Raw genomic sequence first — 21,234 nt, 5'->3', positions numbered from 1 at the left:
GGCATGGATGGATTTTATTTATTACCCTATATCTACAATTTAATTTGAGGTAAAATATAAGCAACACATAAAAATGCCTATTTCTGCTACCATGTAATATAACTCTCCATTGTGAATATTGTGAGAGAGGAAATGAAAATTCTATGCCATCACATACTCCAGCTTTTCATACAGCTGGTTATTTTACAATTAATTGTTTGCAAAATCTCAACACATGTAAGATTCTCCTAAAATGGCGCAGAACATCAGAGGGTGCATAATCAGCTTACCGACCCATCACTCTCCACACTGGGGCCTCAATGTGACAAGGAGAATTAGGAAATGATGCAGGCAATGACAACCCCATCGAGCCTGATCCAAGCTGGTACATGTGCCAAAGAATTCCACAACATGACAGGTCGGATACGTGACTGAGGGGCTTTAGTGTCGTCTAGTGTGCCCAAGTACTCATACCTGATCTTCAACTTCTGGTACACCGTGCATTTTATTTGGACGAAAAGTAAAAGTGGTACAGGTTCTCTGTATTTCGCCTATAATCCACACGCTGAGATACTGACCTCTGACTGTTAGGTGATCCAGAGGGTTTTTCTTTTAATTATGATAAAAAACATATGAACCATGATAGATAGCTTAGGAAAAGGTTTAGTCAAATATACAGATACTAATTGTTCACTCAGTCATTAAGGAGAGCTGTGAACAAAGGATCATTTAAATGATTTTTCAAATAGAAAACCTAAAGAACTGAACTATCACAGGAATTTTCTCCACTGCAGAAGCTGAGATGTTCCAGTAGGAGATATCTTCATTTGATTGGAAAATAAACACCACAGCTGAAGGCTCTGCCGAATATGTAAAAAATCCGATGAGATTCATCCCTGTCGTTTTCCCTGTCATTTTTCCAGCATTGCTGTAAAAGCTTTATAATACATTCCAAAGTAAACCAGCCATTCCACATCTACAGTCACTCTGCTCTTTAATTCAATTCACAGAACTGCTGAAAAAGTAGACATTTCTATCTAAAAGTAGAAAAAAAGGTTTGTATAGAAGGTATTTCTGTTATACAAGTATATTACACAGCTTGGGGTGGTAACAGGTCCAAAAAGCTCTTCTCAACCACTGATACTTTAAGCTAAAGCAGGAGAGAAAACAAACAAGCAAGCAAACAGGTTAATCTGATTATAGGAATTTAACATCAACGAATATCACAACTAAATTTGCATTTTTTGATAACAATTACTTAGATTTAAATGTACTGAAAAAGTGATCTGAAACTTAAAGTCCATGACTTGACAGTGTAAGGCAAATTCCATTACAACAAAAGCCTCTGGATAAGAAGATCCACTGTCAAGGAATAGATTAGAGCCAACTAATTAAGCTGTATCCCATAACTATCATGGAAACATTACACAGCAGAGGCTAAGGAAGGTTCATGAGGACATGAGAATCAAGTTTTTCTGACTCTCGGTCTAGAGTTACCCCTCCTATTAATAACCTGGCCAACTTTAAGAAATCTGAAATTATAGGATCAGACTTATAACTCAATTATGCAAGACAAACAATGAATTTGCAATTGAGTCACACTCTGCAAATATTATTGTTACTATGGAAAAAAGTCCAGTTTAATGACACTGATTCACAGTGAATCCCACAGTGAGGACAAGGTTTAACTTATAATTAGAAACATTTTCCTTTTAAGGCAAAAGTGCTTTCACATTTTTAACTGAGGGACATATATTAACTCAAGGAAAGTCTCTCTGCTTGAGTCTTCTAGCTCAAAACCATCCATAAGGTGTATACTTGGACCCTGCATTCCCTGAAGGCAGGACCACCAACTCATAGCGACAGCGGGGAAGCCACATCAGCTTATGAGCATGCAGGTGGGCTGAGAAGGACACTACATGGCACCCTGGACACAGATGCGAATTTACCCTAGGAGGGAGCAGGTCTACCACGTGGGGTCTGGTTCTTGCTTGATCTGAGAGCTTCCATCAGTCTCTTTTATTTCTATCAAGAGAAACAAAAGAGTACCGATTAATTACAGTATTAGTTCAAACTTGTTCAATTATAAATCCATTCATACCACACTATTTACTAAGATATGATTTCATAAGAATTACAAGACATAAAAAATAATATTTCCAGAGGCAGCAATGTTTCTTTAGCAATAAATTCTAAATGTGGTTACGTATGTTTTCAAAGTAACAAACATATTATTATTTCTATGTACTTGAAGGACATGCACTGTCTGGGTTATACAGTAGTCATTTAACTGTTTGAGAATTCATCAAGACTCATTTGAGAAAATGGAGCAACAACAACAAAAAAAGCCATGAGTCATCACCAAACACAAAGTTTCTCAGCATAAACTACAATTGCAATACATCCAGAAACAAAAAAACAAAAGAACAAACCCACCATACTCTTCTAGTTAAACAGTTTTGAAAAGACAATTAATCCTCTGTCCTAATAGTCTTAAGGAACTTATGATTTTCACAACCAGACTACTTTTACCTTCTGTTGCTGGAACCTCCAACTGGCTTGGCTCAGCTGATTCTACAGAGAAACATATAAAAGTCTATTTTGATAGTGTCCAAAAGTTGCTTTAAATGATTTAAAGAACCTGGAATGAGGAAGAGGGGAGGAAGCTCTCCAGACTTTGTACACATAGCGTAAATCTAAGATGAAACAACAGCCACAGTGTCTTAAGATTAAACACACAATTATTCAACTGTACTTCCAAATTTTTAACTTTTCTGGGGCTGGCAGGTAGCTCAGTTTAGAGCACATCCTTGTAACACTAAGGTCATACTGGCCAGCCGCCAAATCGAACAAAAACATTACTTTTCTGAAATGTGTTAATATGTTGGCATATACAACTGAAGTCTTACATAATAATCTTAACACAGCTCTCTACCTTGAAAGCAAGAAGTTCCTCTACATCTTTTTTCCCATTCTTCTGTGGACTCCCTTTTAATAAAAGCCCTTTATTACTTTCAATGAATCACAGTGGCAGGCCATTCCACTTGATTTTAAGGAATTCTTAAATACAAAATACACTTTTCTACACAACACAATGTGGCTCACTAATTTACAGCAATCATTAGAGACTGATGGCATAGAAAGTAAAGTTAAAAAGACGACCTTCTTACTCTGACATTTCATTCAGAAACCTTGGAGTTCCTGATGTTATGCCTAGCCTGGGACAATGGTTCAAGGGGTCTGCGACCCCAGGTTCTCAGTCGACACACAATTTGAGTGTGTGATTACACAGGCTTTCAAACACAGGAGTCAAAGAAACACAGACTAAATGTGTGTGTGCTGTGTTACCCACTCCCTTAAAGGTAGGCAAGTGTAAGCACGTGAGGACACACAATTTTATGTGATCTGTTCTATCATACAAATGGGAATATTTCTATGTTTTACCATGCTTCACTTACCTTGTATCACTGGGCCTTCTGACTCATTCTGATCAACCAATTCTGAAAATAAAGCAGATTAATTTAAATAATAATCTAATGACATGTGGTTACATCTGAAAAGCATTTTTACATACATTCGCTAGTCTGATGCTCCAACTTCGCCATAACAGGTACTATTTTCCTTATGACAAAAAGGGAACAAACATTAAAGAGTTCTGGAATATCCCATCAAAATCACTAATTCACAGTAGTTACTATAAAACCGTATTACAGACTACTGCACAAGGATGAGAACAACAGCGAACATTTTAAACATAAAATTGGGGGCAGGTAGGCTTAAAATGTTTTTTGTGTTTTTTTTGCAGCTGGCTGGTATAGGGATAGAACGCTGGACACTGGTGTTGTCAGCACGACACCCTAACCAACTGAGCTAACTAGCCAGCCCCTAATGTTCTTTGGAAGCTATCATGGGATTTCTTTAAATGACAAAGTTCTCTAGTGTGGTTAAGGAAGTGAATGTCACAAAGATGATTCAAACTCTATGAAGCAAGGTATGTATCTTTTTAATTATTGACATCACCAGATACGAACACACTTTACAAGATAGAAGGTATATTAAAAATAGAATCTAAAAAAAATGAACTCATGGTCTGTGGTACAAGCAAATAAATAATTTTTCTTTTTTTTTTAAAGATGACCGGTAAGGGGATCTTAATCCTTGACTTGGTATTGCCAGCACCATGCTCTCCCAAGTGAGCTAACCGGCCATCCCTATACAGGGATCCAAATCCATGGCCTTGGTGTTTATCAGCACCACACTCTCCCAAGTGAGCCATGGGCTGGCCCCAAATAAATAAATTTTATGATAAAGTGAAACTCAAAACTTGAGGACAGAAGACACATATATAAATCCATGACACCAAAGAGTGAATGAAGGCCAAAGAATAGGGTCAAAAGTGTGAAGAAGAAAGGAACAGCATGGGGCAGGTATAACACCTGCCTGGCTTTCCAATTCAAGGACTCACATGACTCGTCCAAACATGGTCATTGAATACTCCTGAACAGTGAAGTGGCTTACTTTTCCAATGAATAAACTATAGAACTTATTAGTCAAGATAGATGGGTTTTTAGGAGAATAATAATTCCAATTGGAAAAAAAGACTGAAATAAATAAAAACATTGAGAAAAGAATGATTTTCACTTTTGGAAATAAAGTTTAATAGAAGCAAGTGAAATCACCTTAAATGATCTACTTTGGCATTAAATTCCAGCACAGTAATTACATAATAATAGAAGTAATCAACAATAAATTTAGATTGTATTTGTTGAGCATATACTTATACTATAGGCCAGACACTGTCCTAGATTAGGGGTCTGCAAACCTTTTTCTTTCAGAGCCAGTTAGTAAATATTTTAGGCTTTGCGGGTCACAACTCTGTTGCAACTTTTCAATTCTGCCATAAATGAATGCATGTTCCAATAAAACCTTATTCACAAACACAGGAGCTTGCTGACCCTTTTCAGATGCTTTATGTATAGTGAGTCATTTAAAATGCTCTAAAACCCCCCAAAATGGGTACTATTATTACCATTTTATGATTAAGTAAACTGAGGATAAGAAAAGTAAAGAAACTTGCCCGATTTTTCATATAGGAAGTGCCTGGTCCTAAAACAACCATCACTACGCGTGGTTGGTGACAGGTGAAGCACTACATCACACTCTGCGAGTTAAGTACGTGCATGCGCGCACACATCCTCAGACCCCAGATTAAAAAAAGACTTCATGAAATACTCACGGTTATTAATCACAAGTCCTGGAAATGGTCTAAAGAGAGAAACAAATTGTATAAATACAAGTTTATTTTTACTCTACAAGAATTTTCATATAGATTCGTCTATTCAACTGATATTTAACCCATGTCACTTACGTACTACATGAGAAATATCCATTACTTTATAATCTTATGGAAAAAACAGATATATATGAATAACTAATATGGAACATTGTTAGAGAATTTTACACTAAAGATCGAGGGAAAACAAAAAAAGGAACACAGAAGGAAATAAAGTAGTTCCAGTTAAATGAGCTAATGGGAACGGGCCGTTTGCCTGACCCCTGGGAATGGTATAGAGAATGGCCATTGTTTAAGTGGGACACAAATATGGAATTTTTTAGGAAAAGGGGGGTTGGAAGACGAGTGGATGAGAAAAGCCTCAAGATGGTAATACATTAGAGATTTGTGAGTGGCAATCCTAAGGGACTTGTACTAGTCAGTGGGAGAAGACAATGAACTGATTGGGTAGACTTAGAGACAGCTAGATTTCTGAGGGCTGGAAGAGAAGAGTAAAGATAACTTGGGATTTCTGCTTAGGCAGTTGTCACTTACTCTGACATCTCACTTACCTTGTCATCTTCATTTTACAGACAAGGAAACAGAAGTGACCTGGCTAACAAATGGCTGACTTGGGATCAAATCCCTTTCTGACCTGATGCCCAAGATGAGATCCTTAACACAGAGGTTGGCAAAATGTTTTTGTAAAGTGCTAGATAGTAAATACTTTTGGCTTTGCAGACCATACTCTGTTCCAACTACTGAACTTTACCATTTTAATGAGAATGCAGCCACAAATAATATGATGCATTAGATAAGCAACTGGATGTAACTGTGTTTCAATAAGACTATAAAAATAGGTGGCAGGCTGGACGGATTTGGTCCACAGGCCATGGTTTGCCAACTGCCTGCCCTAAAAACTGGAGAATTAAGTAGGAGAGAATCTAATGTTATAATAACTAAACAGTTATCCTTGTTTGTTAGTTTTAATACATAGTAAACTTGATTCTATTCCTACATATGACTGCATTTTGGAAGATGACTTAGCTTCACAATCTCCAGATCTGTTCTTGTAACTAAGCAGGAAACCCTCACTTACTTACCTAATGACTGTGAATTTGATAAACTCAGCAGAATCTAAGATCCTTCTCATGGAGCTAATTTCCAGGTAACTAGGGGCTTTGAATGATACCCCAGGGGGCATGCCATCAACCACCACACAGCCAGGGTTGATTGTGATTTTCCTGTAGGGAACTTTCACGGGAAAACCCATCCCAATAGCTTCACCTATAATCAGACAAACAGCATAAAAGTACAGATTAACTCAATACTTTAAGAAGTATTTAAAAAACAAAATCAACATTTATTTTACAGACCATCTCTGTTGTTAACTAAGGTCACTGTACACTACAAGCAAACTTAAACATGAATCTTCATTTTATTAACTTAGATACTGACCATCAATAGTATAACCCATTTAATGTTTTATTAAAAAAAACTTAGCAAAAAGAAAACACTTACTTTTAAATTTTAGTTCCTTTTTTATGGGATGACTGCAACTACCTGACCATCATCTACTAAAAAGATCTCATTAAAACACAACACCCTTGTATAATACAAACTGTACTTTGCAAATGCAATACTTACCAAATTTTCGACTGAAGAGGTCATTCACTTGTTCTCTTAGCTGTCTAGCTTTTTCAACTTTTGACAGTCTTTCATTATCATCGTCTAAAATAGTTAAGAGAAAACCAAAAACTTAATAATACACTTTTATAATTCCTGGTAAATTTTTAGGAGCTCTGGGTAATGTTTTTTGGAGTATTTAAGCATTTTGAACTGAGTATGAAATTGTTGAAAATTATAACACCAAACAAAGTGCTACAACCTTATTCCTGTTATAAAGGACTAGACATTTGGGTGGTTAACAGGTTTTAGCTCATGCGAAATGTAATAACTGCTGAGAGCTGTTTAGAGATAAACTGACAGAACGAGGTTTTTGGTTAACAATTTTTACATGGGGCTGGCTGGTTAGCTCAGTTGGTTAGAATGCAGCCTTATTATACCAAGGTCATGGGTTCAGATCCCCATATAGGCCAGCCACCAAAAAAGGAAAAAGAAGAAAAAAATTAAAATTTTTGTAGGAGCCGGGGAGGGCATGTGGCAACATGTAAGTACATCCAATGTCCCTGAATAACTGAAGCAAATCCCAGGAATCTAAGCTGGGAAAGTCAGAAAAAATCTGAAGAGACCCCATAAACTATGATAAAAACTGAGAAATCATACCTGGAATTGTCACCTGAATGATGTTAAGATCTTCAACGCCTGATGCAGTAGTATTAACATTGGGTGATGAATTTATTTTTCCTTAAAACAGATGAGAGTTTGTCGAAACCATGGTCAAAATCTTTAATAATCAAGAACCAATGTTCTTACAGTGCAGGCTAAACGAGACAATACCTTAACCCAACCTTGTTCAGAGTTGTTTTTTTTTTCATATTACATTTTATCCCAATAAGATATTAAGCTTCCTGAAAGGCTGTGTTTTTCACTCCCTGGTGATGCTTAGAGGCACTCATTTACTAAAGAACTAAAAATTGTAATACAATCAAAACCCCAATTTTCAATGAGCTTTCCTGGTTTTATCTCAACAGCTTTTCTTTAAACAATTGCTACAAAACGCATTTCTAACAGCAAGTTTTCTACAGCAAGGACACTCACTTGGAGGGCTCTTAGAGGAGGTGCTCTCCTTAATTGCCGTCTCAAACATTTCAGGCCTACAAACAACAAAAGAGAAAAAATGTGCGCTAATCCAACAGTAAAACTCAAACATTAAAAATTAAACAAGTAGAAGATTTAAAAACCAGTAACTCTCTGTAAATATATACTCAATTCTTAATAATAGAAAAACAGAAATAATATAATTTTCTAAAGGAACATATCCAAAAAGACTAATTATGATTGTGATTTTAACATCCATCCCATCCCTCTCTTAACCCTCTCCCCCATTTCCTGTATTAGTTTTACTGGCATCTTCTTCACATGGTTAGAACAGATTCTTAAAAGTATCAGTGCCAGACTTGAGAATGGCCACAGAAGTCCCATTTACTCAGCATGGAAACCCAAGTCAGGCTGTGAAAACGTGATCACGAGTCTCTTGCACAGAAAGGAGAGGCAGAGGCCTTTGCTCCTGCCAAACCTCTACAGATCTAGCCCAAAGTACAAAAGGTGGTCATTATGCTTGGCAATGTCAGCTTTGATTATTTGATAGCATTCCTGGGTGACTCAAAAGTAAGTCTTAACACCAAGTAAATGAAACCGAAAATTAATTTCAAATTAATTTTGAAACTAATTTTGAGCATCAGTATACATTTTGAATTTCCAGTTATCCCCATCTCTTTCAATTGTGTTCTATTAGATGTTTAAGCAAATACAGGAGAAATTTAAAATATTCTGTAAGTTGGAGAAATAAAAAGCCGTTGGAAAACTGAACCACTGCACAGATTCCAGAGACACTGACCAGTAAAGGTATGACTGTGGGTAGATTCAGTAACATGACGTTATCTCTATGATACGCTACAGCCTTCCTTACCTTCTTTTAATTGATTAAGGAGAATTTAAAACTTTTGCAAAAGCACAGCTTGAGCATTTTTGAAAGCTAACTAAACCCTGCCACAAATATGAACCCATGACCATCTCCCAGCGTCAAACAGTATCAGCTCATGGCCAATCCTGTTCCATCTAAGTTCCTTACTTTTTAATAATGAACTTAATTTTGGCCTTGTTTCTGAGTATCTTCTCCAGCCTCGGAATGCCGAAAGTAGATGGTCTTCGGAATGGCACACCCTCAGGTAGGCCTTCCACATAAAAATCTTCTGGGAAAGATTCAAATAATGCAAATGGCACTTTCACAGCCTGTTTAAGGCCAAGAGCTTCGCCTGTAAAACACACACAGGGCAAAACAAAACATGGGAAAAGTGGGAGAAATTATGAAATTCAAGTCTAAAAAACCCATGCATTTACAATGATAGTAATATTTAAATGTTAAATATTTTACTCTGCTCCCTTCTACCTACTTATGAAATACTACCTTATAGTTCAATAATAATGTTTCAAAATAAACTCACCGCATTTTTCATTGAAAAGATTTTCAACTTTCTGTTTTAGGTCTGTGATTTTGGCATTCCAGGCCTCTGAATATAAAACACAAGATAAATGTAAAATTTACCAATATACATTCACAGGCAGGAATTTTTCATTTTATTGTACATCTTTAAGAAGTACAAAATTAAAAATGCATAAGCTTTTAACACTGTTATGTCTTGGCATCTATTCCAATCCTGGTCATTACTAACTGTTTTATTATATTACTAATATAATAAAAATAAATTTATAAATTTATAAATAAATTTATATATTTATAAATTATATTCATATATTATAAACTTATAGAATATAAATTAATATAAATTAAAATAATATAAATAAATAAATTTGGCTACAAATAAATAACACATACTGAAATAAATGAAAAACAAATGAAACCTCCTCCCAAATTATGGATCTAAGTACTTATAAATGATAGTATTTATACCTTTCATAATAACCCTGACACAGAAAGCAATGTTATCCCTATTTTGCACACGAGGAAACTGAGGCATAGAGAGTTAGCTTGCCAAAGGTAACAGAGTTAGAAAGTAGCAGCATCCCATTTCAACTCAGGCAGTCTGGCTCTACAGTCTTTGCCTTTAATGTCTGATATATATTGACTTATCAAACAAAAAATAATTCACCTGCTAAAATATAAAGCATTTTTAAATCCTTTGATTTAAAATGATGAAATCAAGAAAAATAAAATGCATATTTACCAAAGGAAAATTCTCTCCCTCGAGGCTTGAAGGGAACATTAGAACCATTAGTCTGGGTAGGGGTTCGAACAGTTGAGGTTTGAGGACTGTTGTTATTAGGACCTAAAGAAGAATAAAAGAAAATCACAATTGACACATTTAATTATGCTTAAGTACTTCATGTGGCTTCTCTAAGACACACTTTTATTTTTTTTGGTGGCTGGCTGGTATGGGGACCCAAACCCGTGACCTTGGTGTTATAAGACTGTGTGCTAACCAACTGAGCTAACTGGCCAGCCCAGGACACACTCTTAAAGACCAGCCTGTGCTACAAAACAAAGATAAGTTCAAATGAAAATGGGTATTCCTGCTAGTTCCACCACCTCCATCCATTCTATTTCCTTCCCTACAATATTGTATGTCCCCCCAAAAGACAATCGGCTTTCTGGCTGATGTGAAATACCTGAAACTCATTAATGCCATATCATGCCCTTCTGGGGACATCTAATTTTTTTGTTTCTTGTGTTTGTATCAGTATATCCACTATGAAGCTTTCCTTTGGATTCTCCAGTGGCTCTGACATAGGCTTTTCTTTGAATTCCTAATGCAACTTAAAAGTAATGTTAAAGTTTATTAGTTGTTTTCAATTCAATTAAAATGTGTAGTTCCAATCACTCATATGAGGATATGAAAGTTCCTGGAAAAAGAGAATTGAAAGATAATACAAATCTTTCCACGAACTTTCTGAGGTACCCTCAACCTTGATTTTTCTTATGTAAGAACATCTAATGCTTAAACAATAAGCTTATCATTTTAATCCAAAGTAAGCTATTAAAATATAGAGCCAAAATAATGTAAAAATAAAGAGAAATTAAGTTTCATCCAAATCTTCGGAGAAGAACCCTACCATTCTTAGAATACATCCCAAAACTTCAAATTTCCCAACATGCAGAGATGTTTGTATAGGCTCTGGGCTTTCACCTCCATTACCTTTCTACTGAGTTCTCTACTTCCTATGCACATCCTCACATAAAAGGCTTCTGCTTGATGAGCAAGTTTTGCAAAATACTATTAATAGCTAGCAGTGTCTACTGGCCACTGTACCAAGCAAACAATGTGTATTATTTTACTCTTCATAGGCATTGCTACCATCTCTACTTTGCCCATGGAGAAGCTGAGTCATGGGGGTACGTAACTTGGGGATAAGTGGTAGAGCTGGTGGGATACCAACCTTCAGAGTCTTGCTCCTCAACACACTCTCCAACACACTTGTGGACAAGAATTTCATAAATTCTTAGATCCGAGCAAGGGATGGCAAATACACAGCACACCACTCCCCATAAAATGTCAAGACTCCACACTCTAGTTTTAAATGATTACAAACCCCATAAATAAAGCTTGCTTAGACAGTACAGTAGTTAAAGTAAGTATGTCTGGAACAGCTGGCTCTCGCAGCTTGGTTTATCTGGTGGGTATATCCGCACAGAGGAAATCAATATAGTCCATAACCAAAGTTCCATAATAGGCCACTAAGGTTACCCAATTAAAGTCCTGCTTATATCCCAAGCTCATAAAGCAACCTTTTAATAACAAGTGGGCAAGACAGAAAGAAACTAGTGACTGGATGACACAATTGAGCTGATGGAAAGATCTAGTTCTTACACTAAATTAATAAATTGGCATTCTGGCTTACATGTTTGTTTTTTTTTTAAAAAAAGATGACCAGTAAGGGTATCTTAACCCTTGACTTGGTGTTGTCAGCACCACGCTCTCCCAATTGAGCTAACCAGCCATCCCTATATGGGATCTGAACCCATGGCCTCGGTGTTATCAGCACCACACTCTCCCAAGTGAGCCACGGGCCAGCCCTTCTGGTTTATTCTTAAGTGAGGTAACACTATGTACCCACTAGCATGGTTAAATTAAAAAGAATAGCAGTACTGAGTACCATGAGGACGCACAGCCATTGAAACTCTCACACATTCCTGGTAGGAGTGTAAAACTGTACAAGCACTGTGGAAACTGTTGAGCAGTTTCCTAGAAAGTCAAAACCCCACCAATTCTGCTCCTAAATCCACCCCAGAGAAGGCAAGCTTGTGCCGCAAAGATTGGAAATACATGCAAATGTCTATTAATAAGTGAAGGTACTCATATTAACAAAATGTGAGGAATGCACACAATGGGAGAATATCCAGCAATAAAAGGATATACTGAAATACTTAACAAGGATATATCTAAAAATATTATGTTGAACAAAAAAAGCCAAGCATAAAAAGAGTACATCCACCACGATCCCATTTATATGCAATTTTAGAACTGGCAAAAATAATCTCTGGTGACAAAAGGCACATCGATGCTTGCCTGTGGCCTTGGGTGGGCAGGACTGACTGCTGAGGAGCATGGTAACTTTCTAGGGGGATGGAGAGGTCCTATGTGCTGACTTAAGTGGTACTGCAAGGATACAAAACTCAATACAGTTAAGATGGGTGCATTCTACTGCATAAAAATTATACCTATTCAGACACGAAGGAAACACAAAGAAAAAGGAAAAAAATTATACCTAATAAATTTCATGTTAAAAGTAATGAGAATATTCACTTATAAATAGGTACATAATTTAAAACAGAATATTAATAAGGTACAAATAAAATACATCCCTCCTATCGCTGAACTTTTGACAAAAAGGTCCTGAACTTGGACACCCCTTTTGACTACTTAAAACACCTTAAAATACTAACAACTATTTTATAACATTTTAACTAATGTAAATTAGATTCAGAATTCATTTATAGCACCGGTTAGGCAACATAAAGCTAAAATGAAGCTTTGTCTACTGCAGGACAACAGTCCTTCACTTACCACACCGGTTTGGCAATATAAAGTTACTCACTGCTGATGTGAAGGCAGGTCAGAACTATTCCTCATTAACCCATCACTGACCTTAATCCTTTTCTTTTGAGTCAAAAACCAAAAATACAAAGTAAAGTATAAATGCATGGAGTGGGGATTTAACCCTAACATAGTATTTTTTTTTTCAACATAGAAACAGATTGCTCTGGTAGGACAAATGGTTTTACTACCCAACCTAAAGACAACTCTTATCTTGTCTTCTGTGCTTACTCCACTACAGAGCAAGAAAAGCTAAAAATTTGCATTTTTATATGAAAATGCTCTGGTTAACATATTTGGTATTAAATAACCAAATCCTCAAAAAGGTAAACATAGAATTTAAAAATATGCCCGCACAAAACTCATTCACAAATGTTTATGTCAGCATTATTCATAACAGCTAAAAAGTAGAAATGAACCAAACATTTATCTGGTGTGATAAATGAGCTTACTGCCCAACCTAAAGACAACTCCTATTGCCTAAAGTATGCACAGATAAACAAAACATGGAATATCCATAAAATAAAGTGTTATTTATCAATAAGAAGGAATGGATACCCATCACCAGTATGGCTGTTATTTAAAAAAACAAACAAAAAACCCAAACAGAAAATAACAAATATTGGTGAGGATGTGCAGATATTGGAACCCTTGTGCATTGCTTGTGGGACTGTGAAATGGTATAGTTGCTGTGGAAAATGTTATGATGGTTTCTCAGAAAGTCAAGCAAATAATTACCAAATGATCCAGCAATTCCACTTCTGGGTACATACTCAAAACAGCTGAAAGCAGGGACTAGAATAGATCTTTGTACACCTGAGCTCATAGAAGCATTATTCACAATAACCAAAAGGTGGCTGCCATGGCAGGGGGAAGCAGGAGAATAAATGAGGAATTAGTGTTTAATGGGTAGAGTTTCAGCTGGGAAAAATGAGAAGTTCTGGAGATGGACGGTGGTGATGGCTGCACAACAATGTGAATCTGCTTAATGCCACAGAAATGTATACTTACAAAGGGTGAAAATGGTAAAATTAACATATGTATTTAGCCACAATTTCCTTAAAAATTGGTGGAGGAGGGAGAATGAAGCACCGGTACATTCACAGCACAGATGAACCTTGAGAACATGATGCTAAATGAAGGAAGCCAGACACAAGGGACCATGCATTGTATGAATTTACATCATGAGGGCCACAAACTGTCTGATTCTATTTACATGAAATGTCCCAAACAGACCAAAAATAAATTAGTCATCGCCAGTGGTTGCTCAGAAGGGAGGTGGGGAGTGTCTGTTAATGGGTATGAGTTTTCTTTCTGGGTGATGAAAATGTTCTGGAATTAATGGTGATGACAATACAACATTATCAATATACCAAACACCACTGAACTGTGTATTTTAAAATAATAAATTTTATGGTATGTGAATAACACCTCAATCTTTACAAAACCATGAGTTAAATACTATTCCTATTCCCATTTTACAGATGTGCAAACTGAAGAAGAGAGAGTTTCAGTAATTTTCCTAAGTGGGAGAGTTCACATTTGAATCCAAACCACTTGAACCCATTATTTGGGTCTAATCACTTATAGCCTGTGGCTTATTTTCTTATTTCAAAATCTTTTCTTATTTTTTTAAACCAAAAGACTTAAGCAAAAATCTGCTAGGAGATTCTCGAAAGGCTTCTTTCTATTTATGACAAAGGGTACAGGCAGGGCTGATGCTCCATCTCCTCTACCTATGTTTGTCCTGCTTGAAGGCAGACATGATGACAAGAGCTCCATCAGTCTCCATGCACCCACAGATCAAAGGCCAAGAGAATCATAGAGAAGCCAGTCTTACCATCTTTTAGCTACTGAACCAACATCAGGCAAAGCCTACCTTCAGAATTATTTTTATGTGAGAAAAACAGGCATCTCCATATTTGTAAAATCACTGCTGGCTGGAGTAGAACAGAATCCTAAAGTTGTGCCTGGTAACCTTACTTCTTAAGCCCTACTCATTTTAACTCACATAGTGGCCCTTCATTCCTCTATTTACCTAACATCTCATTGATAACCAGGAGTTTACATTAAGTAAGCTTTGCTTTAACAGGATCGATGGATGAAAAGTTTAAAAATACAGGTAAGAACTGCTTCCAGAAGTATATCCCTAGGTGTCAACTGACTATTATGAACAAATCTATTTTTGAGACATATGTTTCTCAGACTGTACTGACAGTGCCTATAAACATGGTGTATATTAACTGGCTGCTTCATTTTTTCCCAACTTTAATATTTAATATCCACAGATTAATTTATTTGAGATCAGGACACCAATATATATAATGAATCTTTATACTAGAGTTAGAAGTGAAGGAAAAAGTTAGACATTGGAGTCACTTTGTTGGCTGCTGTCCCCTCTATGTCTTTAGCCTCCTAATGTCTAGAATGTTTTAAAATAAGATACTCTAACTGTACCAGGTTTCTTTGACAGCAATCTCTCCATTTTTGAGGTAACATACTGTCGTCTTGTGTTATTCTTACTGCTTTTGCAGAGCATGTCAGTATATTGTAAAATAACTTCTTTCTACCTCTTAACCTAAGTGCGTGTTATGCGACTTCATGACTACTTGTCATCTCGTCGTCCCACCTTTCCTTCTGAACTTGTTCTATGTCTCCATTGTGACCTCTAATTCCATCCCCCTAGTGCAGTGTGGGAGTCATTGCTCCTTCAACTGCTATGAGCCACCCGGCCCCAAGACTTCTTCGGGCCACTGACACCTTCAAAGTTCCTAAGTGACCAAGCCTGGCTGGATCAAGCAGCACAGGCGCACTCCCTGGAGCAGGAGCTCCTGTGGCGCCCGCACTGCAGGCTCCTCCCTCAGCACCCTTGCTCACTCCATGCCCTTCGGGAGCCGCCCTCCTCTGTCTCGGCCTGGCGATGTTCTACTCTTCCAGCAAGGTCTAACTTAAATGGAATCCTCTCCACGAAGATCCCATCACCTCAGAACTAACCTCCCTCTTATGTAGTGTCACTGCTTGTATTGTTCAAATATTTATGGATCCAGGCCCAGGTCTGTCTGGCTCAGAAGTGTGTCTCTTTTCTTTTCTTTCTTTCTTTTTTTTTTAATTTTATTTTGTCGATATACATTGTGGCTGATTATTGTAAAAGTGTGTCTCTTTTCTAAAAGCAACACCACACGCACTTTGTAACTAGCTCCTTCAGGAAAGGGTGGCAGCTTGTTTGTAAGAGAGATTTTCCTCAGATCTTTTACAAAAGGAGAGAAGTAAAAAATTGGATACATTTCTAATTCTTGGCATTTGTGAAGAGAAATGATTAACCTGGTGTGTGTTGTCCATAAATTACACAAGGATGCCTATGGCCTTTCATATGAGAATACAGGTTCTCTGTAAGTGCAACTAAATGGGGACTATAAGTGCTTAATATCCACTTAATATCAGCACTGCAAACTCCTATTAGAAAACTTGAAACCTGGGATAAAAAGAACCATCACAGTGCAGTTATTTCCTTCTGCATTAATAAAGAGATGGGGGAAAATATCACATACAACAGTTGGTTGAGGAGCGTCTTCAGTATTGTATGAAGTATTTTAACACTGTGAACCTAAAGAGCTGAGCATGCTGCAGACCCAGTGGGAGTGGAGAGAAGGAACCAAATTTAAGGGTGTAGCGGAAACATCTCTAATCCAAGGCACTATTTAAACCACTCCTAAATTTTCTGTCCTGAACGGAGCAGAGAGAATGAAGTGCGGAAAAAAAGAAGGTGAGAAAAAAATTCCACGTGTTACTCTCTAAACCTCTATTATTAGGAAAGGAAAGCATTTTATGGATTTTCTTAATAGCTATTTACAATATGATCTACATTATCTGTTTTCCGCTGTTTTCAAAATTTAAATTAAGAACATTCAGAAATTTAGCTTTATCACAGGTAGCTATTCACATGTAAAACCAATTTTGAAAAAACACATTTTCATAAAAATAAAACTAGTGAACTGATATAACTAGTAAACTGAAGAATCAACAGAAACATGCCAAGGAATGGCCTTACCTTCGACAGTGACCTCAATTTCAGGAACCTTTGAATTACTCCCAGGGCTTCGTGGTCTTTTTGGAGACTGCAATGCTGTAAAGCAAGCACACAAGTACTTCTGTATATTGTAAAAAAAAAAAAAAAATACAGAAGGGGATGCTTTATAAAAGCAGAGTATTAAAATTCATACAGTTTGGCTCTTTTCAAAGAAACCTGAAGAATTAAACTGGTAGTGTAATCCTCCATGAGTCTCAACAAAGCTGTGGAAACATGAATGAAGGAGGATTGCAAACATGAAATTTTCAATGAAATGTTAACAAAAAAGAAAAAGAGGTCCGTTAAATAAAATACCTTAAAAAGCAAAGAAATAAACCAAAAGCCCCACAAAGATATTGGCCAATGATTCAGTATGATTTCAGTAGCACTGATAAAGGATGTTTTAATGCACTGAAGTATAATAAAGAGTATATGTAATCTCTTACCTTTAGTGTTTATTTTACTAGCCATTCCAGGAGGCAAGTAGGAAACAACGAGTTCAGGTCTAGAAAGGAAACCAAGAAACGTTATAGTAACCAGTACAATGGTTACTTCACAGCTAGTGAAAATTATGACTAGTGTTTTTTATAAAAATGTTCACAGAATCATCCTGTAATGTAACAATAATTTCTATCATTATGGACAAAAACCCCTGACTTTCCTTCCCATGACTATCTGCTGAGTGATTTGATGAATAAGAAAAATCAACACTAGTTTAGTTTCTTCAACCACTGAAATTCTGCAGAAATTTAACTAAGAAACACTATCACTGATATTCAGTTGCTCACAAGATTGACCAGGAATAACAGAGCAGATAAAAACCAGCATTTTAAACTCCCATTCATGTACTTAGGAATGCTAAGAGACATCGCAGGGTCTCTGAACCTAACACTGTGAGGCAGCCATTACTATTCTCCTTGCGCTGATGAAGAAAACCAAGCACAGGATAAAGGATCTGCAGAGGCAACAGACAATGGCAGGCCTGTAGTTCAGAGCTAGCTAGGCTTTTCCATCAAGGACTTCAAAGCCATGGCTGTCACCTCTAGCTAGAAAAAAATTTTGAATAGAAATATAAATTTTATTGTTTTAATTCCAGAAATGACCACGTCTTTTTGAGAACTTACTTTTTAACAACAAACTTGATTTTATTACTCCCACGGACAATCCTTTCAAGTCGTGGAATTCCAAACCAGGTAGGGCTTCGAAAGGGAATTCCTTCTGGCAAGCCTTCTACATAAAGGAACTCGGGATTTGATTCGAACACAGGATATGGTACTTTTACTGCCTCAGTAAGTCCAAGAGCTTGAGCTGAAAGTGTAAGAGAACATAACTTGTGGAAGATAAAATTTTACACAAACATTCTTTGTGCTTGCATTCTTGAATACGTTACACACAAGTTCCCTACAATCTAGCAATATAAACTCAATATGGAAGGCATTTTGCTTAATACACTGTGCAAATCTGAAGAACAAGCCTAAAAAATAAGTACGTATCAGTGGAACATTTTAACACTTTAAATTGAAAGGATAGTTATGTTATTAGTCAAAATGATCTCTGTGCTCTGGGCAGAAATGAACTAAGGCCATTTCACACAGCAATGGCATCTACCCAGCCTTTGTGTTATCATCTAGATGCAAGCTTGCTATTTAAAGACAGGGGCTGTATGTGATGTATCTAAGCAGAACTTGTTAAGTTAGACTGATCAGAAGCAGAGTATTCACGATTCCTGATCTAGGACACAAAATGTCAATACCGATTATTAAAATAATGAATAGGAATGCCCAGGAATACTGCTATCACTCCCCACTCCTTACTTCCTTTTCCATGACAGATACACCCAATCAACTGAAAACTCTTTCTTGCTGAGCCTCCTCAGAATCCTCAAGACAGCGCTCCAGGAAACCGCTGTCAACAAATCTAAGTTGAAACAAATGATGAAACCTACTTGCCATACCAGTGTTATCCAGATAAGAAGTACAGACAGTGGAACTGAGATTAAGCCCAACTCCTCCCTTCCTCTCCCATTTTGACAGATGAGAAAACTAAATCCAAGAGAAACAAAAGTATTTTGCTTGGTTTAAGTAGTAAGTTTAGTAACAGAAATAAACTAAAACCCAGTTTCTAGGACCTTCCTTCTTTAAGTCCTGAACTTCTATAATTCATTCAGAACATAGCCTTTCATTTATGTTTTTAAATTAAGACACAAACACGGTATTTTGCTTACCAAATTTCAAATTAAAAATCTCTTCCACTTGCTTCCGTAGCTTGGTAATTCTGACATTCCAATCTTCTTTGACTGGAAAGCAAAAATAGATCTAATTAATATTGTTATTTATTGGTTCTGACACAAATCAGACTGGATTTAGGGACCAGAATGTAGATACCCTTCTTTCCAGTGATGCTCTTAATTCAATTTTGTTTAAAAACAAAAAACTTTGGGTGTTAAGCACTTGTGAAGTATCAGAAGAACTGCAGGGAGACAGAATTCTAATCTCAGTTCACATTGTAAATACAGAAACCCTTGTTCATATGAAGAGTGCTCATAATGAATGGCTTGCACAGCACACACCTCCTTGGAGGCACATCAGGGAACACTACCAGCAATATAAGGCTCTCGGGCTCCCACACCACATCCAGCAAGAACAGCTTTACTTTTATTTGCTTTGTATACAGGCAGTCCATGTTTTATCTAACGACGTGTGCCTCAAAATTCACACAAAGCAAAACTTCACTAATCAAGGCATCAGAAATAAATGGTAAAGGGATTAGGGAGCTGTTACTCAACATTACTCACATCTACAATCTGGTTTATTTCCTACCCATTACCTTTTAAATGTAACATAAAAATACATAAAAAACTATAAGCTGTTATGAAAGACATGTAGGATGTCACTTACTTGGACAGGTATTCAGGGCTTGTTTGGTAGGGCTGTGGATGAAGAGAATGGATGGAGACTTGGAGACAATGGAAGATAATTGGAGTGATTGGACAGGAGAGGGAAAGAGAGTAAGAGGAAAAGGTAGAAAGAGTGCAAGAACCACACAAGTGTAAGGTAACTGTGTTTGCTGACAATGGCAGTGGGAAATGTTGGAGAAGTTCTAAAAATACTGCTAAAGGTTGGTGGCTTCAAAATATTCTCTCATAACATTCCCTTTTCTTTAAAAGAAAACCCAGCATTCTCAAGGGTTTAACATGAGTTTCTTTTTCCCTCTGGATTTCAAAGTAGCCCAACCATTCAGCCAGAGGAAATAACTCTGGTATGAACCAAATTTGATGACTATGAGACATCGAGACTCTCCTTCCCCAAGGTCGCTTCAGTGAACTTGCTGCCCTGCCTCCTCTTCTGCCCTATCCAACACATCCTTCTCTGGCATTTGGTTCTCCAATGCAAGAAGATCTTCGTACCCCTCAAGAGCCAAGTCCCCATTCTTCCCCTACAAACTTGAATTACCTGAATAGTTCCTCAACTTTTTCACATGTGACTTTTTTTTTTTTTTTTTAAACCAAATTGAGGACAAATTGCACTCAGAGTGTGTTTAAAGCAGACATCTCTGGTGGCAAATGATTAATTCTTTTGTAATGTAGTCTACTACTTGAATTGGCCCATCAAAACACTAATGTCTGGTCCACTGGCAGGGCAAGACGTATTTTGTTGGAATGATGAACTACAACCTTAAATTTTTCCCAAGGTCTTTTATGAATGGTAGAAGTCAAGTATTGTTAATGAGTGGGAAAATTGAGATTCTGTTTTGATAACTGGGCCTTTCAATTATGCTTGAAAACAGCACATCAAGTACAGCTGAAAATAGTATTCCCAATCCTTGGAGTTACTTCTGTGGTGCCTGCACTGTCTTTCAATGGTACATGTTCAGCATTCTCAGTTTTTACAGTCATTGTTAGAACTGCATTTTTTAGTAAAGCAGTGATTGTTTTAATAAAAGCTTGAATTTGAGGTTTGTTTTGAGAAATGAAGACTCCTACAGCTATTCATCAAGTTCAGATTTACCTTCGGGAATATTTTCTTTCCCCATTACTTCCCTTAGCAAAGAATGTGTCACTTCCAATGTTCCATTTATCACCAATACCTTCTTTGCTTAAATCAAAAACATGCTGAGGGGGTTAACCTATGAATTAAGCACTGATTATATCTTCTCACTCAAGAACTCCCAGCATGGGATAA

At 36.8% G+C, this 21,234-nt stretch overlaps 1 protein-coding gene across 1 annotated transcript in view; it reads right to left on the bottom strand.

Annotated features, from left to right (window-relative positions):
- GTF2I (general transcription factor IIi) overlaps positions 1-21,234 on the bottom strand; it is a 94,136-nt gene continuing 72,902 nt past the window's right edge. The window contains exons 20-35 of the mRNA XM_063088838.1: positions 19,278-19,349; positions 18,178-18,361; positions 17,500-17,558; positions 17,036-17,110; positions 10,120-10,221; positions 9,379-9,444; positions 9,006-9,189; positions 7,973-8,028; positions 7,538-7,618; positions 6,899-6,982; positions 6,355-6,538; positions 5,216-5,244; positions 3,438-3,479; positions 2,512-2,553; positions 1,929-2,004; positions 1-1,129 (exon numbers count right to left, since the gene is read on the bottom strand). Coding sequence (XP_062944908.1) covers positions 1,946-2,004; positions 2,512-2,553; positions 3,438-3,479; positions 5,216-5,244; positions 6,355-6,538; positions 6,899-6,982; positions 7,538-7,618; positions 7,973-8,028; positions 9,006-9,189; positions 9,379-9,444; positions 10,120-10,221; positions 17,036-17,110; positions 17,500-17,558; positions 18,178-18,361; positions 19,278-19,349 — 1,319 coding nt within the window. The 3' untranslated portion in view covers positions 1-1,129; positions 1,929-1,945. The remainder of the gene's footprint in view (positions 1,130-1,928; positions 2,005-2,511; positions 2,554-3,437; positions 3,480-5,215; positions 5,245-6,354; positions 6,539-6,898; positions 6,983-7,537; positions 7,619-7,972; positions 8,029-9,005; positions 9,190-9,378; positions 9,445-10,119; positions 10,222-17,035; positions 17,111-17,499; positions 17,559-18,177; positions 18,362-19,277; positions 19,350-21,234) is intronic.

This window comes from Cynocephalus volans, chromosome 3, assembly GCF_027409185.1.
Source record: "Cynocephalus volans isolate mCynVol1 chromosome 3, mCynVol1.pri, whole genome shotgun sequence".
In the NCBI taxonomy this organism is placed as follows: domain Eukaryota; kingdom Metazoa; phylum Chordata; class Mammalia; order Dermoptera; family Cynocephalidae; genus Cynocephalus; species Cynocephalus volans.
This window is presented reverse-complemented; position numbering and strand designations above follow the sequence as displayed.